Source organism: Mixophyes fleayi, chromosome 2, assembly GCF_038048845.1.
Source record: "Mixophyes fleayi isolate aMixFle1 chromosome 2, aMixFle1.hap1, whole genome shotgun sequence".
In the NCBI taxonomy this organism is placed as follows: domain Eukaryota; kingdom Metazoa; phylum Chordata; class Amphibia; order Anura; family Limnodynastidae; genus Mixophyes; species Mixophyes fleayi.
The window spans coordinates 335,710,325-335,729,097 of NC_134403.1; the positions used below are offsets into that span (position 1 = coordinate 335,710,325).

General features: G+C 40.8%; 1 protein-coding gene across 1 annotated transcript in view; it reads left to right on the forward strand.

The window, feature by feature from the left end:
* The window catches only part of VEGFD (vascular endothelial growth factor D), a 47,073-nt gene that overhangs the window by 14,810 nt on the left and 13,490 nt on the right, over positions 1–18,773 (forward strand). Inside the window, exons 2-3 of the mRNA XM_075196981.1 lie at positions 5,560–5,761; positions 14,409–14,599. Coding sequence (XP_075053082.1) covers positions 5,560–5,761; positions 14,409–14,599 — 393 coding nt within the window. The remainder of the gene's footprint in view (positions 1–5,559; positions 5,762–14,408; positions 14,600–18,773) is intronic.

Genomic DNA, 18,773 nt, shown 5'->3' on the forward strand with positions numbered 1-18,773 from the left:
CAGTAAGGACGCGCCAAACTCAGGTACACACAGTCACGTCTAAGTTAAGCTCTGGACATCTCAAAGTTTTTCTGCCGTATCTCTTGCTCCAGCTACAAGTAGTCTAAATCCTGAACAGTAGTGATAACAGTCTCCCATTTATGTGTTTGCAGTCAGAAATTATTTTATGTTCAGTAAACAGCAGAGTAGTAAATATATTGCATGAGAGAAAAATTTATTTTTTATTTTTTTTAAACGTTTATTTTTTACTGTTTGATCATTAATGCCTATATTATTAACAGGTGGCATTAATTATATATTTATGTATTTGTTTTGTGCACTCTTCGGCGAATTTATAATCCACATAGGTGTTGGCTGAACGCCAGCTTCACACTGTCCATGTATTAGCTGTAGAATTACCACAGTTTTCCAAGGAACGGGTGGAGCGATCAAATGAACCATAACTGGTTTCACGATCCAAGGACAATTCCATCTTGCACCACTTATCTTTTCTGCCACTGCTGTGTGGCAATGTTTCCTAGATGTGCTAGAAACTGCCATGCGTTTGAGTCATTGCTCTGTTGCTAGCATCCAGCCAGGTCGCTGCAGTATTGGTCCAAAATTGTATGAAAATAATATTGTGACCTGTGAGGTGGTCAAAATTGACTGCAAATGAAAATAGTATTATTGAGGTTACTAATAATGTAGGAACAAAAAAAGAGCAAAATTATGTGATTTTAGCATATTTTAGCAATTTTTCTTAAAAATACAGATCCAAAACCAAAACCAAAACACACGAGGGAGGTTTTACCAAAACCAAAACATGAAGTTAATCCAGATCCAAAACCAAAACCAGAACACGGGGGTCAGTGAACATCTCTAATTTTTAGTTATATAGATCCTCAGGTATTTAAGTTTACTTGTTTACCAATGAAACTGAAAGTTATATTCAAGAAGTTTTTTGGAGCTCGTTGATAGGAAATAATTTGAAGTTTTGCTCTTGTCTGTATTAACTTTGAAATTAGGAGAATGTCATTGGCAAATAAGGTTATGTTGTGCTTCAGTGAGTCCACCACACTGTCTGCTATGTTAGGGCTTTGAAGAATCCTGGCAGCAAACGTTCATTCACCAAGTGGTAAGAGAGGGCAGTCTAGGCGTATTCTATTCAAAATTTTATAAGGAGCAGAGGTGGAAGGGTTATGGTAGAGCGTAGTAATCTCAGCCAAGAACTCTCACTGTAATGAGGTGCCAACCAATGCTATCAAAGGCCTTTTGGCATCTAGACGGATAAGGACGGATTTTCTGTTTATATGGTGGACTAGATCAAATACTGGTATTGTCCATAGGTTTTTATCCTGGGATGAACCCTACTTGATTGGGATGGACAAGGCTAAAGAGCCATATATTGAACTGATTGGCTAAAATGTTATCAAAAATTTTAAGATCAACATTCAAGAGGGATATTGGATGGTAACCCCCACAGGAAGTCGTGTGCTTACATTCCTTGTGAATGGCCAAGATTGAAGTCATGGAGACTGAACCAAGTGGGGCTCAGTGTCGCACCAAGTTAAAGAGGTATTATTAGGGTTTCATTAAATTTGTTATAGTAGAGAGTGAAGCACCCATCTGTGCAAGGGGTGGAATCAGACTTCATCTAGCAAATAGTTGATAATGTTTTTCCTCTGAAATCAAGACATTGACAGACTTTATTTCCAAGTTGGGCCATTTGGTTGAGAACTCTTCAGTGATTTTTTTTTGGGGACCTGCATTACATGTTTTTTAATCTCCGAGATGCAGGGCCGGTGCTAGGGTCCGTGGCGCCCTAGGCACATTTTCAAAAGCGGCGATTTCGAAAATGTGCGTCTTTTCTTACCTTAACTTGCCTCCTCTCTGCTCCGTCTGCTCCCCTCCACTCACTGACACTGTCGGGCCGTGATGATGATGTCACGCCCGACAGTCAGTCAGTGAGTGGGGGGGGAGGAGACGGAGCAGAGAGGCGGTGGTGGTGAGCAATATATCCACCCCTCCCTGTGGATGTATCTGAAGCTGTGCGGCAGCCGTGAAAGGTATGGTCAGCGGTCTCCGAACAGTTTTAAAAGAATTTTTAATCTGTGGTGCCCTCCAGAGCCCGGCGCCCTAGGCAACTGCCTAACCTTGCCTAATGGGAGCACCGGGCCTGCCGAGATGACATTGTGAGCATGCCGATGTCTATTCACCAGAAGGCTGTCTTCTTTTTCTCTCTAGTCATAGAATTTTTGATAATTGATAGCTTATGTGGAGAGGATTGCATTGAGTTGATCCCAGAGAGAGGTTTGATGTTGGGTCCACAGTGTTTGCATTTGTGATTCTAGCTTTAGGATTAGCACGCATTCTTTTTTCTCTCCCCCTTTTGTGCTTTCCAGAGGGTGACCAGTGAGACATCGCATGTGGAGTTACATAGGAAATATTAGTTGAGCACAACTCAGTTGTTAGATTCGATAGCATGGTGTCATCTAACTTCCAGGAGGACTTAATTATATTTTATATGTCTATTTTTATGAATTGATGTCTTTTAGTATATAAACTGCATTAATTTGTTTAAATCAAGTCTTGACACATTTTATTATAATCATTATTTAATTAATTAGAATATTGCTGTGTATATCCCCTTTATTTCAGCTTAATTGATAGTTTGCCCTGAATTCTAGGTCAGGTGTGGTCAAAAATATGAGTATGGGGTTTACTTCCACCTAAGAGTTGATAGACACATTAATATAGAAACTGCACTGTAGGGTGCATAGGGCTGGAAGGCAGAAACCTGGCAGATTATGTAGCCCAAATATTTAATGCGCTGAGCCCTTACTAAATGTTGTCATTTTAATCCACTGACAATTTTTATTTTGAATGTGGTCATAATTTAATACATGTGTATCTTTCCCTTTTGCACGGCTTGCTGTATATAAGCCAAATTTTTCACTGGCTGCATAGCACATTACTTAAGTGAAATGGATAAGGTGTATTATACTTTGTTGTTGAAAACGTTGTATTCTTTATCAGTGACATAACGTGTTTACCCAAGGAGAGCATCAGACTCACTAGAATTTTAAATTGGACCATATGCCTTCTATATTTTGGAATGTGTTCCTGGAATGATGCTATTAACAAGGGTTTATGGAAGGAATTTAGTGAAAAACATAGTAAAATAAAATGTAAATTCAGGTTTTTGTTCGTGTGCTTTATACAGAAAGGATTGCAGACATATAATGCCAATTTTGGATAGTTAGGTTGAGATTGGGAAAGGGAATAATATATTTGTAGTTAATGGTTAAGTGAATGAAGATGTAGGAGGGTGTGTAGAAGTGCCCCCAGATCATATTGTGCCAAACAATAGTACCCTCAGTTCATATTATGCCACACAGTAGTGCTCACAGTACATATTATGCCACACAGTAGTGCCCCCAGTTCATATTATGCCAAATAGAAGTGTCACCAGTTCAAATTATGCCCCACAGTAGTGTCCCCAATTCATATTATGGCACATTAGTGCCCTCAGTTCATATTATGCCAAATAAAATTGTCCCCAGTTCATATTATGCCCCAAAGTAGTGCACCCAATTCATATTATGCCCCACAGTAGAGCCACCACTTTCTTATACACTGATCAGCCACTACATTAAGACCACTGTCAAGTGAAGTGAATAACATTGATTATGTCCTGACAATGGCAAGGGGTGGGATATATTAGGCAGCAAGTGAACAGTCAGTTCTTGAAGTTGATGTATTGGAAGCACAAAAAATGGGCAAGTGTAAGAATCTGTGGGACTTTGACAAGGGCCAAATTGTGATAGCTAGACGACTGGGTCAGAGCAATTCCAAAACGACAGTTCTTGTGGGTTGTTACCGGTATGCAGTAATTAATACCTACTAAAGTGGGCCAAGGATGGACAATCAGTGAACCACTGACGGGTCGTGTGCGCCCAAGGCTTATTGATGCGCGTGGGGAGCGAAGGCTACCCCATCTGGTCCAATCCCACAGAAGAGCTACTGTAGCACAAATTGTTGAAAATGTTAATGCTGATTATGATAGAAAGGTGTCAGAACACACAGTGCATCGCAGCTTGCATGTAAGTGTCAGATGTGGACCACGAATCGATAGGAATCTCATTTTCTTTTATATCATGTGGGCGGCCTGGTGACTGTGCCTCGTTTACCTGGATAAGGGATTGCACCAGGATGCACTATTTGAAGAAGGTAAGCTGGCGGAGGCAGTGGCCAATGATCTGCTGGGAAACCTTGGGTCCTGGCATTCATGTGGATGTTATTTTGACATGTACTATGGGAACAGTATTCCCTGATAGCAGTGGCCTCTTTCAGCAGGATAATGCGCCCTGACACACTGCAAAAATTATTCAGGAATGGAGTGAGGAACATGAAAAGGGTGAAAGGTGTTGACTTGGCCTCCAAATTCCCCACATCTCAATCTAATCGAGTATCTGTGGGATGTGCAGGAGATACAAGTCTGAGCCATGGAGGCCTCACCTCGCGACTTACAGGCGCTAAAGGATCTGCTGCTAACGTCTTGGTGCCAGCTACCACAGGGCACCTTCAGAGGTCGTGTGGAGTCCATGCCTCGAGGGATCAGAGCTGCTTAGGCGGAACGAGGGGGACCTGCACAATATTAGGCAGGTGGTTTTAATGTTGTGGCTGATCGGTGTAAACACACATTATCATTAAACATATATGTTAATAACACATATGTAAGCAGCTCTATGTGTCTATGTGTGACTCACCTGTTGAGTTACAACACTGAGTGCAGACCTTTTCAGTTCCGCACAGGAACATGGGAGGAGGTGCTGCGGCTGGGCATGCACAGCAGGTGAGTTGTGGCCATCTTGTATCTTTAACAGCTGCTGGAGAAAAGCAGCCATGGTGCTGTAGTAATGGACTGCATCTGTGCTCCACTTTATTACAGCTGTGCATATGGGTGTGCCTGGTCACACCCATCACCCTGTACATGCTCCTATGTGTGGAGTATTGGAGAAAATAATCATCTGCGAATAGGCAAGGTAAAGCATGTAAAATGTAAGATATAAATACTGTTAAATATGTAAAACAATGACATTTCAGTACTAAGGTTGTATGATTCTGCTCAATTGTCAACAAAGGCAGTCTGGGCTATTTGGCTCTTAGCTGCGTTTAAGCAGAAACCTATATTGTGGTGTAAGTTTATTACTGGTTTAGCCTTATTTAGAGAGAATCCTGCTCTAGTCATTGAGTGAACACAATTTAAATTAGCAATTGTAAACCCTATATAATCAAACCCATTTTATACAACAACGCTTGCACCATTATTTTACTGGAAAAAGTAGGTGGCCTTTCATACCACTAACTATACTGTTGGTTTGTGGGCAATTTGGGAGGTTTTGGAGGTATGGGCAAAGACCCAGAATCAAAGGGGGGATTGAAATGAAATAAAACCTTTTAATGACCAGTGCTTCCCTGTGCATGTGCCTACTTTGCTTATATAGTTTGCCTATATGAAGTGCCTACTAATACCAGACTACTTAACCTTGCTTTGTTGTTATTTTTTGCAATGCTTAGGGGGTGCCGCAGAGCGAGTTAGAGCACAAGATCAGATCTGCTGCCAACTTGGAAGAGCTCCTTCGCATTACTCATCCCAGAGAATTGAAGCTGTGGAGGTGCCGGTCGAAGCTCAAGTCCTACATCAGCACTGACTCCAGATCTGGGCCTCATCGCTCAACCAGATTTGCTGCAGCATTTTATGACATTGAAATACTAAAAGGTACAACATAAATCAACATAACAATAATAGCAATAAAACAAAATGAAGTGCACTGCAATTACTTTTATGTTAAGCATAGAAAAAAAAATATATAAATTTTCCTGTGTCAGATATGTAAATAACCAATAGTATAAAAAATAACTTTATTAGTTTCAAAGTAATTGAACTTTATAAAGCATCTAAAATATATATAAAATATACAAACATTTTCCTTTTCAAGGAATTCAGTGAATGTGAATTATTTCAACTTAATTTAAATTGTTTTCTGTAAGTTATGTTAAGGAAGAGTCACATCAAAGCAAAACCTGATAATGTGGTTTTAAAAAAAATGGCTTTTGCATGACAGATAAAAGTAGTGTAAAGTGATGACTGGTAAATAAAAATACCATCTACTGAAATGTGCCATAATAAAAATACCATCTACTGAAATGTGCCAGCTTTTAGCATGGGAACCGCAAAGTGACTGATTGTTAACAGCATGAGAACCACAATTTGTCTAGATGACCATGGGAACAATTATGTCTGTTGTACATACGGAATGCAAAGCAACATACTCTATAATGAATAGTCCACCCTCTATAAGGTACTAGCTGAAGTACCCGGCTTTGTCTGGGTTTAAATCTTCAAGATATTAAGTTATATTAAGTTATCAATGAGTTGGATGTAACTGTCAAACATTTCAAAATAATTAGCAGCTTAGAAGCTCTTCCAACACACCCATGAGGTGGCTGCCCAGTGTCGGTTTTGTTTTTATATTTGATGTCATCCAAATTCATCCAGTGGAAGGCCCAGAACAGGCTCCCTGGGGTCAAAGTTCTTCCCAGTGTACACCACCGCGAGAACCGATCGCGACCTCAACCCCCTAGTATGTCTTCTGGGATCTAATGTTACCAGTCTGTGAAGTTTTCATCCACGTCTATGCAGTGAAATGCAGAGAGCAGGGTCCCTGGGTCAAAGTTCTGTCCAACTGGGACTCTAACCCCCCTAAAACCTGACCAGGGTCCAACTGGACCAGCTCACATTGTTCATCCCAATCGGTGCAAGGGTGTCCGAATGCAGACTCAGATCAGGCTTCCCTGGTCAAAGTTCTACATAGCGTACACCAACAGGAGGTCTGACCGGGAACCTAACTCCCCTAAAACCTGACCAGGGTCTAACGGGACTACCTCGCATTGGTTTCATCCTAATCAATGTAGGGGTGTCCGAATGCATAACTGGACAGACAAACAGACTAATGATTTTTATATATAAGATGCTAAGCTGTGTGTATGATCATCATTATCATTTATTTATATAGCGTCACTAATTCCGCAGCGCTGTACAGAGAACTCGCTCACATCATTGGGGCTTACAGTCTAAATTCCCTAACATACACACACAGACAGAGAGAGAGAGAGAGAGAGAATAGGGTCAAATTCTAGTAAGTTTTTGGAGTGTGGGAGGAAACCGGAGCACCCGGAGGAAACACACGCAAACACAGGGAGAACATACAAACTCCACACAGATAAGGCCATGGTCGGGAATTGAACTTATGACCCCAGCGCTGTGAAGCAGAAGTGCTAATCACTTAGCCACCCTGCTGCCCATGATAAAACCTAATGCTGCCCACACATGGTGCAATCCAATCATTTTAGCAGATTGGCAAATAATTGGATGTGGCCGCATAGCCAAGTGCATAAGGGGTCAAATTGAATAGTGGGCCTCTTGGAGGTCAGGATGAGCAAGCAGATCAAGTTGTCTGGTGATCCCACACACTATTTTCCAATCTATCCAATATACCCAATGCAATTGGATTTTGATGGTTAAGATTAATCAGTTCAATAGCAAAAACAGACCAAATCGGCCAATAATCCTGCACATGTTCCACCATCCTCATACAGTTATACTAGTTTGGTGGACTTCACGAATGTGGCTCACAAATGTTTTAGCATATCTCCCAACAATGCTTATTACCTCTTAAGCATATTGTATTCCATATTTCAAAACATGGATTTAGACCACAGGTTGGGGTGACTAGAAGCACTTCAGGATGATTTGCTGATTGGTCGATATCTATAAGTCTGTGTGAAATGCACATATATACGGTAATAATCTGTAGGATACCAGCTCTCCTAAAGTTCTATGCGAAGTTGTAAATTTTAGCACTGCTATATACATGAGGAAATTAGGTCTTCGATTTGCTATTGAATTAGAATTGTTAATTTAGGGTGATGGGTCCATTTTAATCCATTGGTTGGTGAGTTTCATTTCCTACAATTGGTGAAGTTGACATTTTAGTTTTATTTTTTATTAACATAAGCTTGGTAAATTAGCTTCCTGATCATTTAAGCAGCCCATGGGTTTTACTGTATCACATTTTAGTTTGCTGCATTGTACATTGTTTCTACGTGATGTAATACAGCTGTATCTTGTAACACTATGGCAGCACATGCTGGCTCCAGCGCTCCAGATGTGATCCGAAATGCCAGAACATGTGGCCTGGTGTCGCTGTTATCTCAGTGAATGAAACCACGGAAAGACGGATACAAACATAAAACTACGCACCACCGAATGTGCCATATATTGGAAAATTAATTTTATAATAATGTCAATTAACATAAATGTAGAGGAAGTTAAAGATGAATAGGTATGTGATGGGAAACAATACAGACTAGTTACTGGCAGGGACCGCGAGAGCTCTTTGAGTCTGGCTCCAATGAGGTTTATCATAACACACTTCATAAAACTGTAGTGTCTATCAGCGAGGAGGCTCATTAAGCTTCTCCTTCATGTCTCCATGTTGATTTTGGCTGTTTCAGGTTCTTTTCCAGTCATTTATTTTGCATCTATTTGTTTTATTTGCTTTGAATTTAAATGACTTATGTTTGGGATAACTTCTATATTTGAAGCGTGGAACCAGTGAAAAATATTTGTTTTCTTTGTGTCCGATGATGATTAATTGAAAGTAGACTGCTACGTAATTTTGGAATGGCAACGTGCCTGGCTTTTTTGCTTTCTGACACAAGACTCTCTTTCCATTCTATTTCTTTTATTCTTATACTTTTGTTTCATTTTTTGCAGTATGCGGTGTACTGTATCTCTGTAGAGTTAAGTAAAGACATACATGTTGGCAGACGATTAATACTTTCCTTTTATTGCCCTCAAACAAAGAGTTATATATTGTGTCAGTGTACTCTCACCACTCGGGGGACTTAATAAAAGTGAAACCAGGTGAGAAAAACATACCTTATATACTTTAATGTGTGCAGGCATTGGTTAAGCTTCCAATGGTTGCCATATCACAGTTGGTCAAGCAGCGGCTCTCAGCCAACGTGGGTGTCATGTCCCGCTGCCAAGCAGTTTCAAATTTATGAGTACAATGGTACATAAGGGGTGTGTACTTATGCTGAGTCCAACATCTGACTGAAGTCTAACAATGGACTTACATAGCATCCGCTAAAACACCTTGCATTCATGTTAGAATGAGAATATAGAGCAAGTAATCAGCAACATTATATAATGAAGTACAGAGATGTTATTCAAAGGTTAATACATTAAAGATTCACTCAGAGGATATATGCAGTAGAGATGAGCGGGCTCGGATTCCGCTAATCCGAGCCCACCCGAACAGTGCGGATCCGAACGGGATCCGAACACTGTTCGGATATTTCCAGCGGGCAAAAAAATTGAAAACGAGGCTCTGTCGTCCAAGTCTCGCGTCGAATCTCGCGAGGGGTGGGAGGGAGGGCCCAGAACAATTCCATCTTGTACCTCTTTTTTTGGCATTATGTGCTCAAGCTACTTCGGTGCAACCTTTTGGCCTAAAAACAATATTGTGAGGTGTTCAGAATAGACTGGAAATTAGTGGAAATGATTGTTATTGAATGTTATTGAGGTTAATAATAGCGTAGGAGTGAAAAAAAAAAACCACAAAACTGTTTTTTAGCATTTTTTATGCTTTTTTCAAAATAAATCCGAATCCAAAACCTTAAATCCGAACCAAAATCTTTCGTCAGGTGTTTTGCGAAACAAATCCGAACCCAAAACCTCAAGCAAATCCGAATCCAAAACACAAAACACGAGACACAAAAAGTGGCCGGTGCACATCCCTAATATGCAGTTGTATAAATGAACCAATTGAGATCTCACTTGGAGTAATGTTACTATTAGAGCCAAAAATCTGAGAAATTGGCATTGGTTATAAACTCCATTGAGAAGAACATAAAGAAACATTGGCAATAGAGGACACAAATTAATCTAATGAGCCTATATATGATTACAATTGTAACTGCCAAAGTATCCTTATAAGTGTCTTATCAATTCCTGTATAACAAAGTCACCACAATAAAGTATGGTCCATCACAAATTGAAATCTGATTAATGCACGAGGTCTAATAGCCACTAGATAATTAGTAGATTGTTTTGGACTTGTCACGATAATTGGTAAATATTTAGTGAGTCCCGTGTAACTGCCAAAAAATGGTGCTCATTCAGGGGCGCGGAGTCTAACGCTAGATGGTATTCACCAGTGACCCCTACAAGAGGGTATGGAATTTGCATCACCTATTCCTGCAGGTCGCGGTTCCGAGAAAGAATGGTGGCAGAACAATAGGTAGAGCCTGATGCAGAGGGAGAGCAATGGTAGAGTAGGGAACCACTGAAGGCAACAACAGGAATCTGGTCTGATCGTAACGCTGAGCAGAGGTAAGTAACAGAGCTGCTCAGAAATGATTAGGCAAACACATTGATGGAAACTCGGGACGTCATCCGTGAATACTAGGATGATGGTAATGCAGCAAAGTAAATAGCAGGATGGGACTACAGCTGATCCGTAGATGGTAACTCAGAGCAATAGCAGATGAATAACTGGTACAGCGGCAGTTCAATAGAGACAGTAGCGATGTGGAACTTAGCTGATCCGTTAGATGGTAACTCAGCAATAACAGGTGAATTACTGGTACAGTGGCAGTTCAATTAGAGACAATAGCGATGTGGAACTTAGCTGATCCGTAGATGGTAACTCAGAACAACAGCAGGTGAATTACTGGTACAGTGGCAGTTCAATTAGAAACAGTAGTGATATGGAACTTAGCTGATCCGTAGATGGTAACTCAGAACAACAGCAGGTGAATTACTGGTACAGGGACAGTTCAGTTAGAAACAGTAATGATATGGAACTTAGTTGATCCGCAGATGGTAACTTAGAGCAGTAGCAGATGAATTACTGGTACAGCGGCAGTTCAATAGAAACAGTAATGATATGGAACTTAGCTGATCCGTAAATGGTAACTCAGAGCAGCAGCAGATGAATTACTGGTACAGCGGCAGTTCAATTAGAAACAGTAGTGGTGTGGAACTCTGCTGATCCATAGATGGTAACTCAGAGCAGCGGCAGGTGTGGAGAGTTCCTAATGTGGCTGGAGTTCCAATAACGTAGTAGCAGAGCAGGACCGGTAGACCCGAAGAGGGAACACAGGACACGGCTGAGGAGTACAGGTGCATCGGTAGTTCTAGTACAGACAACGGTGAGAAACTACAGCTGGTCACAGAGTGGTAATGCAAGCAGCAACAGGTGAGTCAATCCGAAGGAAGCCCAATCCTTGATGAGAGTGAGTAACTCGAAGAACAGGCATCGGATAGCAGGAAATAGGAGGTTTAAATAGCACTCCAAAGTGCCAGGACCAATGGGAACAGGTAGGAGGTCATAAGAGAGAGTGGTAGATGACACATGCGCAGAACAGGAGGTCAGTTGGTGGCTGAAGAACCAAAACTGAGTTTCAGGATACCGTGATCACCGCTTATGGGAGAGAGGTAACAATGCCGGTGGCCGTCTGCGGGGTCGGTGTGTGTGACAGGACTGAATAAATACAGTACTAGTAGCACAGATTGGGTAGGTAAGATATGTGTCACAAAGGCTGTTGGAATGAAAGGTGTGCAGGAGAAAACCTGAGTATGGAGAAGTGGAACTTAGACTTTGTTGTAAGTAAATCATTGCTCACTTTTTTGAGGGCGTAGAGTCGTAGTGAAATGTTGGAGTCGGAGACCCAATTGCAGAGAGTCGAGAGAAGAAGTGCGAAGAGAGAATGGGAGATGGTTGCATACAAGTCACTCAGATTAGAAGGCAAAGGGGAGGAGATATATAGGATGGTAGTAGGAGAGAGGGGCTGGGTCAAGAGTTGGTTTCTTTAGGATTGGGGAGATGAGCACATGTTAAAAGAAGGATGGGAATGTGCCAGTGTAGAGACTGGCTGAAGAGGAAGTTGAAAGGGAATATGTTCGAGTGGGCAGGTTGTGAGGCAAGGTACTGAGATCCTTTTCCTCAGTTACTGGGCAGAACGAACCAAGAGTGGGTAGTGGAGTTCAGGAGAAGGTGGACATGTGTGTGAGGTCTGGTATGAGGATATATCCTGTCTGTGTTGATTTTGCCTTTTATGTAGTTGGTAAAGGCATGGGCTGTGAGAAGGGAAGGGGAAGGTGGTGCAGGTGGGCAGAGAAGGACGTTGATGGTGGCATCAAGGGTTAGAAGACTGAGTGTATATCAGAAAAATGAAGTAGCTTTGCTTGACAAGTGATGGGGCAGTGTTGTAGGATGAAAGGATGAATTCATAGTGAAGGAAGTTGGCATTGGAGGGAGACTTAATATAAATGTGCAGACCATTTGAAATTGTATTAATTTGATCATGAGATGCTTATTGCATCATGTTCATCAAACCAAACCAGGCTCACTGCAACAGACTTAATATGCCCCCCCCCCCCCCCATTTCGTATTAAAAATACAATATAAGCATTAATCTACTTTAGTGCTTGATAAAACAAAGGAGTTTTCTGCATGGAGCAGCCGTCTTTTTACACATTTGTGGGACTAGCTGAACCTGTCCCATCCCTCTCGTTAACTTACAATGCGCCAACCGAAATTAATACAGATAGCTGTGAAATGACAATAACTTGCTCTAAAATAACTGATTTCTTGATGATGCTTTTACTTCATGAATTTGCTCACTAGCAGCTGGTTTATCTGACAATTTATTTTTCTCATAGCATCATACCCATCTGCTACATTAAATTATTTTGAAAGTTTGTTTTGCACTAATTTACATTCTTGGCTTAGGCAGCAAATTACATAGATGACCAACCATTCTAATATTAATTCTTTGATCCTTTATGTTGGCATTTTACTGTAGAATGCTAATATAAGAATATCAATAAATATTTATGGAGAAAATATGTTTTGAAAACATGATCTTATATTTCTGTGTAGTGTTTCCAGATATATATAAAAGTATATTAAAATGGATAATTCTGGCAGGACTTTACAATGGGCCTATATTTAGTTACAATGAAATGTATAAAAATGTTTCCAGGGGAGGGCTGGCAAATTTTAGCCCGGGGGGTGGGGGGGGGGGGGCAAGACTCGACTCAGCAGCCTATTAGGAACTTTTTAAAGGGGAAAAAATGCAGATGACCCAGTGACCCAGCCCAAGGTAGCCCACTATGGGACCGGCCCGGGTGGCACATACCACCCTGCCCCCCAGCCCAGCCTGCCCCTGAATGTTTCCCATTAAAAATATAATAAATGAAAATTAGTCCCATTATGAATGCAATTGATTACAGAATTAACTAAAATAGCTGTTTAATTTGATTTAAGGGATAAGTAGTTTGCAGATTTATTCATATTCTAAAATGAGGATTAGACTAGCGCTGGACAATGTATAATTCAGTATGTATGAATACATTTTTTTTATCTAACAAGAACAACTAACGGGTACACTTACTAAACTGTGGGTTTGAAAAAGTGGAAATGTTGCCTATAGCAACCAATCAGATTCTAGTCATCATTTATTTAGTACATTCTACAAAATGACAGCTAGAATCTGATTGGTTGCTATAGGCAACATCTCCACTTTTTCAAACCCGCAGTTTAGTAAATATATCCCCTAAGTGTTAGCCTGCACATGTTACGTTTGCCACCTTGAAAAAAATATCATATGGTATTGGTGCATAATACATAGTGTAAATATAACTAAATATATTTATTGTTTTTCTTTTTTAACATTTTTTTACAACATTTACTTGACTCCTAAAATGTAACTATGTCTTAAAAAACAGCAGTCTAAAACATATCAAATTCTTTGAATTTATAGGAAATTGACATATATTAGTGCATCCTACACAATGCTGTACTCACTCAAAAGTAACTTTTTTTTACCTATTCAAGAGAAATTATTGACATATTACAACCAATATTATTTAAAACAAGAGTGCTAATATAATGTAAAATATTGTTATTTAGTGGTCATGTGATGTCTGGAACTTTTGGTATGATTGGGGGGGGGGGCATTGGTGTACACAAACACACTATAAGCAGGGAATTATTGGAACAAATAACAATTCATAATGAGCCAGCTGCCACACCATGCAGCAGGTTAATCATATCTGTGACTATTTCTTACTATGTGCTATCTGCAGTGACAGTGCACTGATGGTTGCTCTAATTGTAGCTGCCCCCTGCTTATGGTCAAAAAGCAAAGCTGATACTACAAAGCTGAACATATGTTAATAAAAGGAGATTATATGACATGATGCAAAACAATTAATTTACAATCCATAATGCATAGAGTGTCGTCATCAATATAGGCGACATATTTTTACACTATTGCTCCCTGTGCAGTTATTGATGAGGAATGGCAGAAGACGCAGTGCATGCCCAGAGAAACCTGCCTGGATGTGGGGAAGGACATTGGCACGGCCACCAGCACCTTCTTCAAGCCGCCCTGCGTCTCAGTCTACAGATGTGGAGGCTGCTGCAATGAGGAGGGTGTGTCCTGCTTGAATACCAGCACGTCCTATGTCTTGAAATCGGTAATAACATTTCCTTTATGCCACAAACACTGTCTTTACTTTAACTTTACACGTAGTAGCTTGTAATAGTCAGCCTAATCCTGAATTTACACTGTAGTCCTGTTTACAGTGAAATTATTATTATTATTATTATTAATTTTTATTATTAGGGCGCCACTAGGTGTCCGTAGCGCCGTACAGGGACAAACGAAATTACAATACGAGGAGAGACAGCACAGTACAGTAAACAATAAGCACAGTAACTCCGTGAGCTCAAAGCACAGCTAGGGGTGGGGGAGGGGAGAGGGGAAGGTCCGCATACGACGGAGCCCAAGAAGGAGGGCACGGATGACAGGGAGACCCCCAGGGGGGAGAGAAGGGAGCAAGAGGGGACGGGACGGGGGTCCTAGAGGAGGAGGGCAAGGTAGCTGGAGAGCAGAGTTAAAAGTGGTGAAGACAGGAGGAGAGGTGACCCTGCTCAAAGGAGCGTACAATCTACTGAAATGCGACATTCCACCTACACACAATAAAAGCAACAAGCCCATCCCATAGTATGTTGTCAGTGGGTAAAATGCAGTTGATATGTGTCCAAATCGCCAAGGGTACCTTGCCCAATTATTATTTTTTTACGTTCAGATAGATGAGTTTAGTCTTGCTGTGACCTCTCTGGTCATGTTCTTGTTTTTTGAATATAAGAATATTTAAAGAGCATTTATGCTCATAGTTACCTACTCTCCCAGAATGTCCAGGAGACTCCAGAATGTTTGGGAGCTCTCCCGGGAGAGCAGGGCAACCTCCCAAATCCTGCTTGCTTTGTTGTTGAAGTGGGTGGTGGCAGGGCTAATCACATCACCCCCCCCTGCTATAATAGGCCAAAATTGGTATTGTATAGCAGGGGGCGGGGCCTAATGACACCATTAATGTGGCCATGCCCCCAAGACACGGCCATCTTTGAAGATCTCCCGGGGGGGGGTCTCCAAGGTTGGCAAGCATGTTTATGCTACCTAGGATATTACAAGACAACCAGACTTGTACATAATCTCTCTTTCAATTCCCAAGTGATGCAGTACACAGATGCTCCACCCCTGCATTATTATTATTATTATTATTAATAATAAATATTTTAACTATTTACAAAGTGCCAATATATTCTGCAGCATTGAACAATAATGAGTGCTGGCGTTGCAGTACAAACAAACATGCCGTGAAACAAAATATAGAGAGGTCACTGTTCAGGTGATCTTAAAAGGCAACATATGAATTATAAGATGTGAGGGAAAAGAAGGAGATTCAATAAAGAGGACATTTTTGGAGATGCACATACTTTTAGACATGTCATAAGTGAACACATTAATGTGTGACATAGTATTTTGATCAGATTTAGTTAGGGAAGTGTCACACGGGCTGAAGACTTTTTTTTTTATCCAAAATAAATGTAGTGTTTAAACAATTGTGTGACTGTTATGGCCCTATGTAAAGGTTTTAATTAATGTTCACTTGTGGTTTAATTTAGTTACTTATTACTATTAGAACAAACATATACTATCATTCATTCATGCTTATGCTGATAAATAGCCATTGTACTATTTTATCTGTCAAAATTGGCAACAGATACAAAGTAACACAATGCTGCGTCATTGGATATGACAAGGTCACTTACTTGGATGCAGATCTTAATTCACTCTTTTGGAAACATTCCAAAAATGTGTCCTAGTTATAAAATTATTTATCTTATCTATGGGAATGTTCTTTTAAATGCATTCTAATATTTAAAGTATAAACTCTTTTGAAGATTGTCACGAACATAGCACTAGCGCACCAAATATTTCATGCTTTGAAACTTAATCTTCATTACTTAGGAATTTTAATGCTATATCTTTTCCTTCAAAGTAAAGAAAATCCTCGTCCACCCTAGTCTAAATATGCCACAGTTGTCCCCCCTAGTCATAATATGCCACAGTTGCCCCCCCCATATTCATAGTATGCCAAAGTTGCCTCCTCATATTCATAGTATGCCACAGTTGTCCCCCCTAGTCATAGTAAGCCACAGTTGCCCCCCCTAGTCATAGTATGCCACAGTTGTCCCCCACTATATTCATAATATGCCACAGTTGCCCTCCCCATATTTATAGTATGCCACAGTTGCCTCCTCATATTCATAGTATGCCACAGTTGACCCCTTAGTCATAGTATGCCACAGTTGTCCCCCCTAGTCATAGTATGCCACAGTTGTCCCCCCTAGTCATAGTATGCAAAAGTTGCCCCCCCCCCTATTGATAGTATGCCACATGGATTGGCCCCTCAATTTTTAGTGCCGCTCTTACTTACCTTTTGGAGAAATGCATCTTCCTCTCCAAAAACCCGGGAACTGGTTTAGTAAAGCAGCCCATGACAGCCAAAATAGCTGCTTTAGTGATACAGTTGCAGCATCGGCATGCCAGCCAGAAGTGGTACACGTTCTACGTCTGGCATGCGTGGCGGGGGTTGCCGACCCCTGTACTAGCTCATGCAAATGCTGAAGCCAGTTGCTCCATATGTTTTCCCCTTACACCTTTTCTGGATGGATCCCACGCACTATCCACAGTTTGCATGCCTCCCTCCCACCCTTTGCTTTTCAATTGCGATTTGTTACTATTATATTTGCACCTTTGACCTCATAGACAATCACCGCAAGATGGCTTCACTTTGAAACAATCCAGAATTTACGCTGGGACTAGATCCCTATGCTTTTGTACACTTAAAGTATAACATCAACTTCTTCCATCAAATAGTGTCCCTGAAATTCTTCCCAAAATTTTTAGAACTCCGGCGGGTAAATGTATCAAACAGCGATTTTTGCAAATTGACGATATCCGGCAACTTTGCATGCAAATTTAAAGCAGCAATAGCTTTAAAGGTAAGTTTCGCCATTAAAGCCATTGCCGCTTTAGATTTACCATGCAAAGTCGCCGGATATCGGCGATTTGCAAACATCACTGTTTGATTCATTTACCCCGCGGGATTGCTTTTGGCTACCAACAAATATATTTTACCAATACCTGCAACTCCATCACTTCTACAATACTAAAATAAAATATTGGACTCCTCATCTCCCATCTGTTCTAGAAGCCTGTTGCCTGAGCAGGTATACCTACAGAGGCTTAATGTCTACCTTCTATTCTCATTTTACTAAACACGGCCAACTGTCCAAGGAACTGCATGAGCTACACTGGAAGAAAGATGGAGCGAAGCCCTGAGGTAGGAGGACTGGTCCAAAATTTGTGAGAGAGATGTTAAGAGCTCAATTTGTATGCAAATAAAAAATTTGTACAAATTGCTGTTCTTCTGGTACTTAGGACCATTTACTCTTTGATTTCCAACTCCTGTTGGTATGGCTATGGGATGGAAGGCACCTTGTCCCATAACTGGTAGAGCTGCCCCAAACTTAAAAACTTCTGGAAAGAAATCCATGACTTAATCACAACCATTGCACAAATCCACCTTCCCTACTATTCTTTTTATCACTTATTTCTTATCTTATCGCAATTCTCTTATTTACTCCCATGTCCCATCCCTGAGGTGCAGAAACATACACAAAAGCTGATAGAACACATCCTCACGGCAGTTAGGCTCTTAACTGGAAAAAAGAGGACCCCCCCAACTCAAGCGCTCTTTAACAAAACCTGGCAAATGCACAATTCTCTAATACTTGGCCCGCTTGTGCCCCATTGGTGGCCAATCCCCACCAGGTACAGTATCAGCCTCTATAACCAATGTCATCCACTTGTTTTTGCTCCAGTCATCTCCCCTTTTCCACCCATACTAACAATTCCCTGGTATCCCCCTGTCTAGCCTTTGTCCCTCAGATTATTATTCAATTTTTTTAATGTTTATTAGTTTGATTGTTTAGATAATGTAAAGCTTTTTAATATGCGGCTCATGGCTCCTCAAGCCAAATGTACGTGTTCAATTGACACTGTATCCCCTTCCCCTCCCTTTTTATCTCTTCTGTACCCCATTCCCCTCCACCTTATTATTATTATTGGAAAACCAGATAAAATATATTCTAAAAAAAATAAAATATGTGGATTAAATTTAACTGAACATAGCTCCTTCAGCACACATGGGTGGATACAATCTGGGTCAGGTGTGTTATCAAGCTTAATTTTGGTAAGTTGGAAATGTACTTCCTACTGGGACCAATCTTATCTTCTTG